The following is a 12284-nucleotide window of genomic DNA, read 5'->3' on the forward strand; positions in this document are numbered from 1 at the left end:
ACAAAAACAACGGACAGATAATTCCCTTGAGAAAGACCACCAAAAATGGTCGAAACGTCGGGCATTTCAAAAACTAAGTTGTTTGATTGAATCCCTAGACCGAAAAATAGCCAATATTACAATAAAATTAAAAATTATCATTCATAAGAGTTCTTAGACTTGCTTTTTATTGCAAGCTTCCATTTGTATTAAAAATACGTTGGGAACTTGAAAATGTAAGCATTTTTTAAAATCCACCTCAAATACCGATTTTCATACCGATTTTTGGGTTTTCTATACCGATAAAAGATTTTTTTGGGTTCCAAAATACCGATTAAAATGTGGCATCACTGATCAGGAAGTAAGCTTCGGGTAAACTCGGCAGGAGTAAACAGCAATCGGGGGAGAAACATCAGCGAAGCAAACGAACAGTTCAGCGAATTAAAGAAAAAATCGTTTTCGTTCGGCAGCCGAACACATCAATCGGACAACGCATGGGGGCGTGGCTAAAAGTGATAGATACAAGGGAACGGGAAACGAGCGAGAGAAGGGTGCGAGGAATGTTAACTCGGTCCGTCGGGCAACGATCGCTCGTGAGCATTCGTGTACGGTAAGCTTCGTTCTGTTGTTTCATTGGTGTGATTTTATTCCTGCGAGGAGGGGAAAACATCAACTCGGAACTGTTCTCTTTGTTTTGTGTGCAATCACGTCATGATTGGAACGAAGATAAAATCAATCTGCACACAACAAGTTAAACTCGGAAAAAATCAGCCGAATGATTCTTTCCGAGGCGAGTTTAAACACCGCTGAACAGGATGGCTGCCCAGTATCACCAATCATTTTTAACGCCGCTTTGAATCAGTTTGATCAATTCCGTCTCCTGAGGGGACATTTCCGTTTTACTCTCCGGCTGTAAATAAGAAAAAATTAAAATCTCTATGTATGTACTTATATTATTTTTTTTTATCAATTAATCTAAAGAAAAATGAAGTTTACTAAAATAATACAGATGTTGGCTAATAGAAAAATATGCTCAAGCGATTAAACTTACCCGGGAATCATTCCGCTCGTCCTCAAAAGCTTTAGTTTGCTCCACATCTGGAAATCTCTGAAACCCCCCGCTTGTGAGACTGTTTGGTGTCCAATCAGCACTGTCAAGAGAGAAAAAATCATGCTTTGGACAAAACAAAACTTCTCTTGTACAACACGTGTACACTTACCCCCGGAAACTGCACCAGTTTTACTGCCCTCGATCGGTTGTTTCCTCTCCTGTGTGCTTGTTATTTCCACTGATTGGAGCGAAGGTTCATCGAAATCAATCGCGGACACTGGTGGCAGCTGGTGCTTCAAATCCATCTCCAAGGCTGGCCTAGGACTCCCCAATGGCACGGACGTTTCATTTTGGAACTGGGAACTATCAGATTTTCGATGGCTGCTGGAACTATTTCTTTGGCACCAGTTACTGTTGTTGCTGCTGCCGGTGCCAGTATTTCGATTGCTTGTGTGATGTTTCGAATGAGAGGAATAATGACCATCATTTCCAGTATTGCTGGTATCTCTGTTGGCGTTCCCACTCCCATGCCACTGTTCGCCACCGCCATATCTTCCTCCTCCAGACCGACTGCGCTTACACGGGCATTCGAGACCATCTGCTCCTGAACCTGAAATGAAAAAGAAAATAAATCAGAATACCTATTCAATTCTGGTTTCGTTTGTGTGCAGACTAGTCCGACGTTCGGAAGCAGTTCCTGGGGGACACAGTACCGCCCCAGCCGGGGGAACTATGTGCTGCTTCGCTCGGCTTAATGTCATTCAGTCAGCGAGTGCGAGCGAACAGTGAAAAGGCACATAGTTCCCCCGGTTGGAGGCGGTTCTGTAGCCCGTCAAAACTGCTTCCGAATGTCGAACTAATCGGCACAGTTGAAACTCGGCAGATTAGAAACGCGGAAACGAAATTTTGTTTTGCGGTAACATCAACTTACCTGCCAAGCCGATGCCGTTGCTGGTGCCGATGCCTTTGCTGGTGATGCGGATGGTGTTACCGGTGCCGATGCCGTCGCTGGTGCCGATGCTGTTGCAGATGGTGTTACTGGTGCTGGTGGTTCGGATGTTGTGCTGAAATATGAAAAAAACATAAACATAAACATAAATACATATACACAAAACAAAAGGGCCAGAGCTTAAAAGTGAAATAACCCAAAAATTACATTTAATTCTCAAATAAAAACTTACCACCGTTGTTTCCTCTTGTTTCACTTTATTTTTCTCCAATTGCACGCGCTGTGTGTGCGACAAAAAAAAAACAAAACAGATCGTTTTTCAAATGACCCGCCATAAAGAAAAACTGACAGAATTCTAATCGAAACTCAACTGATCGATTTCGATATCTGTCATTTTATGACACACTCAGAATAAAAACAACCCAAAATTGAGAACGGACCCGCATCAAAACAAAGTTCAGCGTTCGTTCTTAATTTTGGGCTACTATCAACACCCCAAAATAAAAGTTCGCTGCTTGAACTGACTGCCCCAAAAATTTTTGTTTTGTTTCCAGCTAGGTCATGCTTAGCAATAAACACATTTTAATATGCTGATTTTCTGGACTTCTGGTAAGATTGATTCAAATGTGCCTTGTTGATTTTTTAAAACAACCAACGGCTTTTTTTTTAGAACGACCGGATTTCCCCTCGTCGAAGGACATGCTGCCTCAATTTCCCGGATATGGGACGACATCCGGATCTGCCTCCAGTATAGATTTGAAACAATACGCAACCATAATAATTAAAGAAAGGCTTGCCAAGTACTTTTACAGCTGGATTAGAAAGCATGTCTGGACCGAGAGCGAAACCCGATTTCGAATATCCTCGAAGACGTCGGACTCGATCCGGGAGTTGTCCTTTTAAGGTTAGGTTCGAAATATAGACATTGTAAACGTTTTTAACAATCTTTTTTCCATTTTATCCAGTGAAACAAATTGTTCCAGCATGACGAGCCAGATGTATAGACAAGCTGGAAGAAGGTCATCATATAAGCCAACAAACGGTAGTTTTCTTTCGTCAATTCCGTTCCGTAGCATTCCGGATTCCAATATATCGCGCGAAATCACCAACTAAATTTCTAAATAGTTGTAATCTGGTCGCATCCCAGTGATAAAGCCTCCGAATCAAAATTGTTAACACTGTTTTAAGGATTGTATTTGTGTAGGAAAAAGATTTTTTTAAATAAATAACAAAAATAGCCCACCTTCATTATTAAATATTTGTATGCCCTTTTCATAATTTTGGCTGGCTCAAGAAACAAACACAAAACCCTGCTGAATGACAACACCCCAAAATTAAGTTGCGAGAATGACGTTTATTCTCAAATTTATGAAAACCCCCTCAAACTTATTTTCGTCGGGAGCCAGTTTCATCCGATTTTGCGGCATAACAACTTAGTTTTGGGTTGTTACGGTCTAGAGTGCAGCGGAGAAATGGTCAGAAAAATCTAAGAGAATTCGAACACTCTAAGCCGCGACAACCCAAAACAAAGTTGTTATGCCGCAAAATCGGATGAAACTGGCTCCCGACTATTTTAAGTTTGAGTAGGTTTTCCCAAACATGAGAATAAACGTCCTTTTTGCAACTTAATTTTGGGGCATGTCATGCGGCAGGGATTTTTATGGGATTTTTCATTTCATGAACCAATTATCAAAAGGGATTATACATATTAAATAAACACAATGTGTTTGTTCATAATTCACATTTTATTTTACAAAATGTTTTTTTTTTCACTATTCACTAGCACCGGAAGAAGGAAACCCAGACTAAAATCGTCACTGGAATTGATGACTATCCAGTGCATACAATTAATTTGCGAAACAACCGAAATCATGCCTTAAATTGTCGAAAACTTCTCCGGCGATGGGCAGCATATAGGAACAGCGCGTTTCAGCACAAGCTTGAGGCCACCTGGTGCTATCGGGAGTTATCGTTTTCAGTAGGCCGTGAATGGCTAATGCTACGATTGTTCCAGATCGCCATCCACTTCCTCCGGTTTCCTAATGGTTTTTCTACCATCTGAAAATTCGCTGGGTGATGCAAATGATATTCTAGTCGTTCTAGAATACGATTTCTGAATCGACACTCGATGAACTAACGTGTTCTGGAAAGCTGTAAAATAGAATGAATTTAGAATAATAGAATCATATTAAATTAAACGCTTTTTACCATACTTTGTTTTCGGAACAACCTGTTTTTTTTTGGTTACAAAATGCGGGAGAAAAGGGAAATTTTTTTGGGGTGATAAGTTCGAGCTCCGAACTTTAACTTTGGTGTATTGACAACACCCCAAAATGAAGAAAGACAGCTGAACTTAATTTTGGTGCCCTGGCAAAGTCATTTTTGGGTTGTTTTGATTCTGAGTGAAGGGAAACCGGATAGATTCAAACTGACAACTAATAGTTTGACAGTAATCGGTCCGGTTGCGATACTCGTTCCGATCCGGGCGGGTGCAAGACTTTTAAACTCGTTTGCTGGCATGGACCGGATCACAAGGATTAGAACACCTACACGATTTTCACGGTGTATCGGTAAGTTTAGCTGCCATGCGGCGTTTTAGTAAAAATAATAAAAACCTTTTCTTTTTGTTTTTCAGATTCATAGTCTGTCTGTGTGATGGTGAAAATACCACCTTTCCAAATAAGGCAAATGAAAAGAAATTGTGATATGTGAAAAATAAATTCAAATACTTTAAACAATCATTGTGTTTTTTTTTGTTATTATTAGAAAATTGGGGTTTTGGAACCAGGGGAAACAAAAGCAAAATTCACTACAAACCACAGGAGGAACACATTTCGAGCCCACAGGAATATTTCAAAATTCCTGAAAATTACAGGAGAAACCCGTTTCGATCCTACAGGCGAGTTTGACAGTTGTTTTCCTGAGCGGTTTTTCTGTCCTGAAATCGTCCTGTAATTTCAGCTGTTGAAAATACAGGACGAAATCGTCCCGATCACAGGAGAAAAGATTAAGTGTGTACGTCATGTGTTTATAGCCGTCCTCCCGAAAAAGGGGAGTTGCTGGAGTCCGTGCTGGAGGAACAGTTCTTTCCGAAGGATCCTCCAGCGCAGTTATATACCAAAAAAAATCAACTGCCCGACGAATGGTGCTGGAATCGTTCAACTCGCGGCCCAGTTCGTGGCATGATGCCACCGTCAAACATGTGGTTGAGCTGGTAAGTTTTTAAAAATGAACCCTAAATGACTGAGAATTGACATTTTTCCATTATTTGTTTTCAGGCAAAATATATGAATGCTTAAACGTGCCAAGACCAGCAACGGCGTCGTTATTTTATTAACAAAGCTTTTAATTAACTGCTTCTTATTAAGAATAATAAAAGTATATTGATTTGAAAAATATTATTTTTTTTACTTTTCTGCATAATTCAGTTCCAATTTCAATGTAAACATCGAAAGAAGACAGTCCTGAGCCTACAGGATAGTCCGAAAACTTTCAACAAATCACAGGAGAAAGCCGTTGCGAGCCTACAGGACAATTTGACAGGTGTTTTCCTGAGCTGTTTTGCTGTCCTGAAATCGTCCTGTAATTTCAGCTGTTGAAAATACAGGACAAAATCGTTCCGACCACAGGAGAAAAGATTAAGTGTGTACGCTATGAATGTTTACACACAATCTTACACGGAAGCGGGAATCACCTCAAACTGTGGTTCAGAGCAACACAATGGCCCTTATTCTGCGCCTCGAGTGACGTGACGATAGTAGAGTCACCCAAGTCACTCTATTCCAGCAGTCGGTTTAGGTGAGGAACGTCACTTCTGATGAACTTTGTGAGTTCTTACCCTATTCTCGTAGTCACCGTGGGTGAGAATCGTCGCATTCGGGTGACGATTTTAGGTGACAATTGTCGGTACCTTTTCAGGTGGCGACGAGAAAGAAATTCAATGAAAAATTTATGAAACAGGGAATAAATTTGCTCTATAAGTTCAACATTAAAGTATGACCATTTTAAAAACAATTTTCACGAACAAATCTAGATTCGCTGAACTAATTCGGCAATCGATGAGGATTGTCGGTACTTTTTCAGATTGTGACGAAAAAGAAACTGAACAGATAATTTATATACATGGGAATGAAAGGCTTTAAATAGTTAATTAAATGATAAAGAATAATAGTTTTGAAAAGATGGAAGCAAATATGTATTTTTTTTTTTATTTATTGATTTTTTGCAAAATATGAAAACGTAACACGAACACTTTGAAAATAAAATATTAGCAATTAGTCCGTTTATTTTCACTGTTATTTTCCTCGAAACCTTTCCCGACATATGTAAAAAAAATTACTTTTGTTGTTCCACCTCAACTGGTCCGCAAATCCAATGTTTTCCGGCTTATTTCCGTTATTGGGTCATGGCCTTTTCGTATCGGAAAGTTTGGTTTGGTCGGTCGGTAGTTTGGGGATGTGGAGGGAAGTGATGCCTTCTAAGATACATACAACACAGGCTTCGATCAGTTTTTATAAAAAATCGGCTGAATGCTTTTTCGACGGAATACAACTTTCCTGTGGCGCAGCCTCGAAGATGGCGATGTCATGTTGTAAGTTCTTGTTCAGTTCTAAAATTGCGACCACTCTTCCAAATCTAAAAACAAAAATCTAACAATAAAATCAATTACTAAAAAATCAGTACGCCACAATCAACTAGCTGTTCGGATCGGCAATTTCCGGCATGCCACGGTGGTAACCTCGGTTGGGGAAAATATATAAACCGGCACTATTCGGAGCCGTCGGCATCTGATTTTGGTTTTTTCGGCAATAATACTCATGCAGATCCGAACCCAGCTTTGATGAGCGAAATTTCTACTTACCTCGCACAAATCGTCCGTTTATTATCCTCAAGCAGCTTGCTGTGACCAGAGATGCCATTCTCTACCGAGAAAAACGGAGAACGGAGAAAAAAACACCCCCGTGCGATAGTTGCAAATCACCCGGGTGAGATTTTTCGATCCTCTCCACACATTATTCGCACCCCGGTTTCGAAAGCCACACACACCTTAGTTCAATAGCTCCAGCGTGCGACGATTTGTCACTGTAGAGCACCCCGGTGAAAACACAGAACCGACTAGTTGAAGCCACCAAAAAGCAAAGACAAAAACAAACACGACGGTGTGCATAATAATAGCACCAACAAACGATGAATGTTTCGGGCGAGTGGTTCAGCTTCGTATGTGTTGGTAAACGCTACAAGCCAAGCCAGCTACCGTCGCTGTCGCTCTCCGTGGTGAAAACATTTTTTCACTGTAGTGTGTGTTAGCTCTGTCGTGTTGATTTACAGATTCTCTACAGAGGTTCGGCTAAAAATCTCTGCGGTGCGTTTCAGAGAATCTTTACAGAGAATCGAAAACCGAGCACGTGGGTGGTTCTCGTAAGAGAAATTGCAAGCCTGGCTGTGACCGTACAATCCGATGATGGCCATTTTCGAACCGAAATTCTAACCCGTTACACAAAAACCGAATTCGGAAAATCCGAAGCGAGAGCAAATTCAAAACAGCACCAGCTAAATTCTACCATTTTGACAGGTGTGTTCATTTGACCACACGGTAATTTTAAATTATTCAGAGACTGCTTTGTTTCGATTCAGGTGTCGCACCATGTATGAAGATGAAACAGACTGAGTGAAAAACCTTCAAAATTCTGAGTTGTTTTCATCTAGCGAGTTCCAAATCCTGGGGCTTAGCAAAGACTCACACTTTTTCGAGCGAAATAGATAAAAACAACTCAGAGAGATTCAAAACACAAAATGATTGTCGGTATGCGACGCTCGGAGTGATTGACGAAAAAATAATGGTGAGTATAAATAAAATATTTAGAATTCAAATAATAATAATGTGATTTTAAATGGAAATTCAACTAATTAATCTTTTCTTATAGGAATCGCTACGGTAGTCGGATAAAATTTCAAGTTTCGAAACTCGAGGTTCGCCGGAACACTAATGGCAGGGGCTGTAGCATCAAATGTTAGACACCGGCAATCTACCTGATGTAGTAGCAGGACTATGGCGAGCATTAACTAACATAGGAAGATCCGATGCGGGCAGTGGCCGTCTGTTAAATTTAAACGAACATCTCGCCCTGGTCATAAAGTTGAACATTAATAGTGAGACTGGAAGTGGAAACATAGAAACTTCTCCGTTCAAGGAAACTGGGAGTTGCAGATGAAGTAACAATCACGGTAAGTACAACTTTTAGTTACTTACATAAAAGATTTTATAAACGACAAAGGGAAAACTTGTCTATGGCTGGACAACATAAATATTTCCAAAACGCATTATCCCAATAATGTTTGACACCATAAAAGATAGTAAATAGTGGGCTAATATGGTTATCTGATCTGCAAAATTTAACCAATATTAGACGTTGAAAAATTTTGGCTAGTACATATTACGATAATGATCGCCTAAATATTCCTAAATTTTTGTGCCATTTGTGCAAACATTGATTGATCAAGTTATTTTTGTGACCATTCATCACTTTTGGATTTGATTGATAACTATTTTATTTCGTACTGCAGTTTCCTTATCGTAATATTGTTACTCTTCAAATCAGTGGAGGAAAATATAATAACAAAAAATATAATGTTTGGAGGTATATGACTCAAATCCTTAATTGTCCGGTAGTAGACAAGTTCCCCCTATATTTACAAAATATTTAGATATTAATTAATGTTATTTCAAATGAAGAGATAAAAAAATCAACCAATTTATCCTTTTTTTTCTATAGAAAGGAATATATAGGAATCATAACGAAAGCTGGAAAAATTTAAGTTTGTTTTGTTTTTTGTTCTATTTATTTTGTTCCCCTCTAGGTTAATTTCCAACGGATGCGGCGCAGCTTTTCGCCACTGGGATCGGTGGAAGTTCCGGCTGAACAGCAGATGCCTTTAGGACTGAGAATGTATTTGAGAACGAAGAAAATGCTGGTTGCTGATCATCCACTACAACGATAAAAGGTAAGATTTTAAAATTCACGAGTTTTGTTTATTTTCAGCCATACTCAATCTAGCTTTTCCTATACAGGTACATTCCAGTCGGATGCCGCAGGGGAATCTTGTTCCTATCCGCAGCAATCCTCAATCGAGTTAGCACGAAGAACAGCCAGGATCGGTACTACCGGAAGGTTAGGCAGATTACACGGTACATGAACAGTCGTGATAAAAGTACCGATAGAGAAGTAGACAATACCGTACGCTCCCTTGTACCAGTGCTTGTACATCATCGAATATTTTGTCGAATTGTCAGGAGTCAGAAATATGCTATACTCGTCAACATCAGAATATGGTATATGCTTGTTGTCACACATCAAATAAGGTGAAAAATTTACGACGGGAAATAAACTTATTTTCTGACTTTTTTTTTAATTAATTTTGTTTCATTCGAAATTTCAATTTATTTCTCAAAAATTTATAATCCCTTTCGAAACCGTGTCAAAATTTTAAAAATTCTGAGTTGTTTTGGCTCAGACCGTTAAGACGCACCTTTAAAATGCCTGATTGAAAATAACTCAGAATTCACGAACACCCCTACTATTCATTTCTGAGTTGTGCCGTTCTAATCAAATTTTGAGTTTTCCCAGTTTTGGCGCATTTTGAATTGTTTTCCTTCAAATCTGAGTCAAGGAGAATTAGAGTGCACTCACCAAGAATGAACCTCTGTCACTTTACCCATATCGACTCCGGGAATAAGGTGACAAATCTCACGGTGACTACGAGGTGAGGTGACAATCATCACGTCACGCGCGGCGCAGAATAAGGGTCAATTAGTGGTATGAATAAGGTTTAGCAATTGCTTCGGCAGCTTTTACTTAGCTCGAAATCAAGCAAAGCAAAAGCCCAAAGCATTTGCTTAGTTTGGTATGAATAAACATTTGCTTAGTGGATGTGTACTAAAGTCTTAGAACATAGCTTTTGCTTCGAAAAATAGAGCTATCCAACCAGCAGAATCTGAAGTTTTCTAAAGTTAAATGAAAAAAGACGATCAGAAAATTTAAAAGTCCGGCTAAAATAGCCATGAAGTCGACGGTGCGGATGGTGGGTGTAAGAACGACCGGAAAGTTTTTGGTTATTGCGTGCTCGTATGTTGATGTTTAAAGTAAAATGAATACATATTCGAATATAGTCAAACGACAAATGGCCTAACTTTAACATTTATCATAGCTCTCCCACACGTATTCGGATCGGGATAATTCGATGTATAAAAAATAGGCAATAGGCGCGCATCTTAATTTAATTTTTTTTTTAATCTCAGAATTATAAAAAAAATCATATAAATATGGAAGTCTGAATTATGTTTTAAATTATTACAATTTTCTTCCAACCTCAAGCCGGTTGGGACTTCTTCCACTCTAGCCGGAATTTTTAATTTAGAATATTTACTGATTGATTTGTTTAGTTTCATCTTAGACGAATCATTTCATACAACGACAGGAATATGAAAAAAAAAGCTGGATTATCACTCCGACTTTTCTTTATCCATGTTGAAAAAGCCCTTTTGAATTGTATTGAAGTGTAATATTGCTAATTTAATAAATTCATGACATTGCTAAAGATTTTTTTATTGGAAAAGTCTGCTACCGAGCATGCTTAGAAAATAAAGCAATTGCTAGGAGATTTGTCGAGCGATTACTTCAGATTTGGGCTTTATTCATACCAAATTAGCTTGTTCTAAAAGTAAAAGCTCATGACAGAGAAAACAGCTGTCAAAAAAAACTTTATTCATATCAACCGAAGCAATTGCTTTAAGCGACTGCTCGACTGCTCGATTTAGTTTAGCAAAAGCAATTGCTAGGTTTTTTTCATATCACCTAATGTTACGCGTGTTTTTCTGAGAGGAAATTTTTACATCGAAAAACATTTGCATTTAGTTGAAAATGTTTCATTCAACTTTAGTTTTTTGCAGTAACATTTTATATTTAAATCAGTGGTGTTTTTTTTTTTGGTGACAATTTCAGAGGGGCTACGCGGGCCGCATTGACCAAGGCCGCGGGCCGCATACGGCCCGCAAACCCCCAGTTTGACATGCCTGTTCTATAGTTTTGCAAATTTGAGTTGAGAAATTTTTTCTAAAATTCGAAAGTTTATTTAATAGAAAAAATACTCGAAAATCCAACTTTATTGGTGCTAATTTTGAAGAACAAGAATCATTCAGCAGATTCTTCGAGATATCAACGAAAAATGTAAAGTTTCTTCGTAAATCAAATGATTTTTCGTGATTGTGACGTCGCAGTATGTACCAATACTAGAGCAGGGCTGCCTTGGCACTACCTCTTATAAACATTCCTCGCATATGGAACAATGCGAAATCGAAAAAACACGTGCGTACCCAAGCAACCAAAAGTTCGAATATCACTTAAGGAACAAACTAATAAGTTCATCACATCGAGTAAAATCGTTGCCTACTCATGATGTTCATATAGGGCTACAAGTATGGATCTCGACTTTCAAGCGGTGAGCTCGGGTTCGAGGCTTTGTTAGAACATGTTTTTTTAAACGTAATGTGAGTTAGTTACAAATATGGTTGATTAATATGAATCAAATTAGCGGACTTGAGAAGGCAATTGAAGGAGCGAAACAGTAATTTTTTCGATTTTTTATGCTGCTTATAAAGTGGATTTTGAAGTTGGTTAGAAGTTGCTTGGCGATTTATGCGAACTTTTTGTCAACTTTAAAGTTTGTTTAACTACTTAAAAATTGAGCTGAAAAGAAGTTGTATTAGCATACTCGATTAAGCTGATCAAACCTGATAGAGGAATGTTATCCGAACTTTTGGTTGCTTGGGTATGCTGTAAGAATATGAGAGAAAAGCTCTTAACATCAGCGATAGCAATCGCTAGCAGAACTGAGCTCTGAAGTGTCAAGTGATCGATAATGCCAGTTGAAAATCAATCTCGAAAGAATCCTGTCTATGGCCCCTCGGGATTCCACATTTGCAGATCCTGCCAGGGCGTTCCTTCTTCCGCAAGGGTGAGGGACCGATCGAAAGCGTGCGAAGCGTGGTCTGTCGAACTATAGGGGCGAAAACCTCGTCGAAGTCTGTGCCGTACCGCTACGAGAACCGTTGAGCAACGAGTCTCGCTTTAAAGTTTTACCGTCACCGACGTCCTTCTTCTTATAGGTCCATTTGCAACCGATTGCCTTCTTACTTCGAGGCGGAGCTACCAACTCCCACGTCTGGTTCTCGGGCCGTTCAAATATTACGTAACGCAATTTTCGGTCATTTTCCTCATTTTCTGATCCAATTTGGCGTCGAACAATAAA

The 12284-nt window shown here is 39.1% G+C and overlaps 1 protein-coding gene and 1 long non-coding RNA gene across 2 annotated transcripts; one reads left to right on the forward strand and one right to left on the reverse strand.

Annotated features, from left to right (window-relative positions):
• Positions 1–16: 16 nt before the first annotated feature.
• Positions 17–2373, reverse strand: LOC129737611 (uncharacterized). Its single transcript, XM_055728772.1, has 6 exons — positions 2346–2373; positions 2212–2234; positions 1962–2094; positions 1200–1640; positions 1031–1130; positions 17–889 (listed from the first exon to the last, which is right to left on the reverse strand). Exons 1-6 carry the CDS (start codon positions 2371–2373, stop codon positions 847–849), a joined length of 768 nt encoding a protein of 255 aa, XP_055584747.1. The 3' UTR covers positions 17–846.
• Positions 2374–2407: 34 nt separating this feature from the next.
• Positions 2408–3221, forward strand: LOC129738883 (uncharacterized). Its single transcript, XR_008735669.1, has 3 exons — positions 2408–2588; positions 2650–2883; positions 2945–3221. It is a non-coding gene; the product is annotated as an uncharacterized LOC129738883 (long non-coding RNA).
• The last annotated feature ends 9063 nt before the right edge of the window (positions 3222–12284 follow it).

This window comes from Uranotaenia lowii, chromosome 1 (assembly GCF_029784155.1).
Source record: "Uranotaenia lowii strain MFRU-FL chromosome 1, ASM2978415v1, whole genome shotgun sequence".
Taxonomy (NCBI): domain Eukaryota; kingdom Metazoa; phylum Arthropoda; class Insecta; order Diptera; family Culicidae; genus Uranotaenia; species Uranotaenia lowii.

Coding starts and splice junctions, on each gene's coding strand:
- LOC129737611 (XM_055728772.1), bottom strand. CDS start 2,373: ATGACAGATATCGAAATCGATCAGTTGA. Junction 2,095..2,211: donor AACAAGAGGAAACAACGGTG/GTAAGTTTTTAT, acceptor TTCATATTTCAG/CACAACATCCGAACCACCAG. Junction 1,131..1,199: donor AACTGGTGCAGTTTCCGGGG/GTAAGTGTACAC, acceptor CTCTCTTGACAG/TGCTGATTGGACACCAAACA.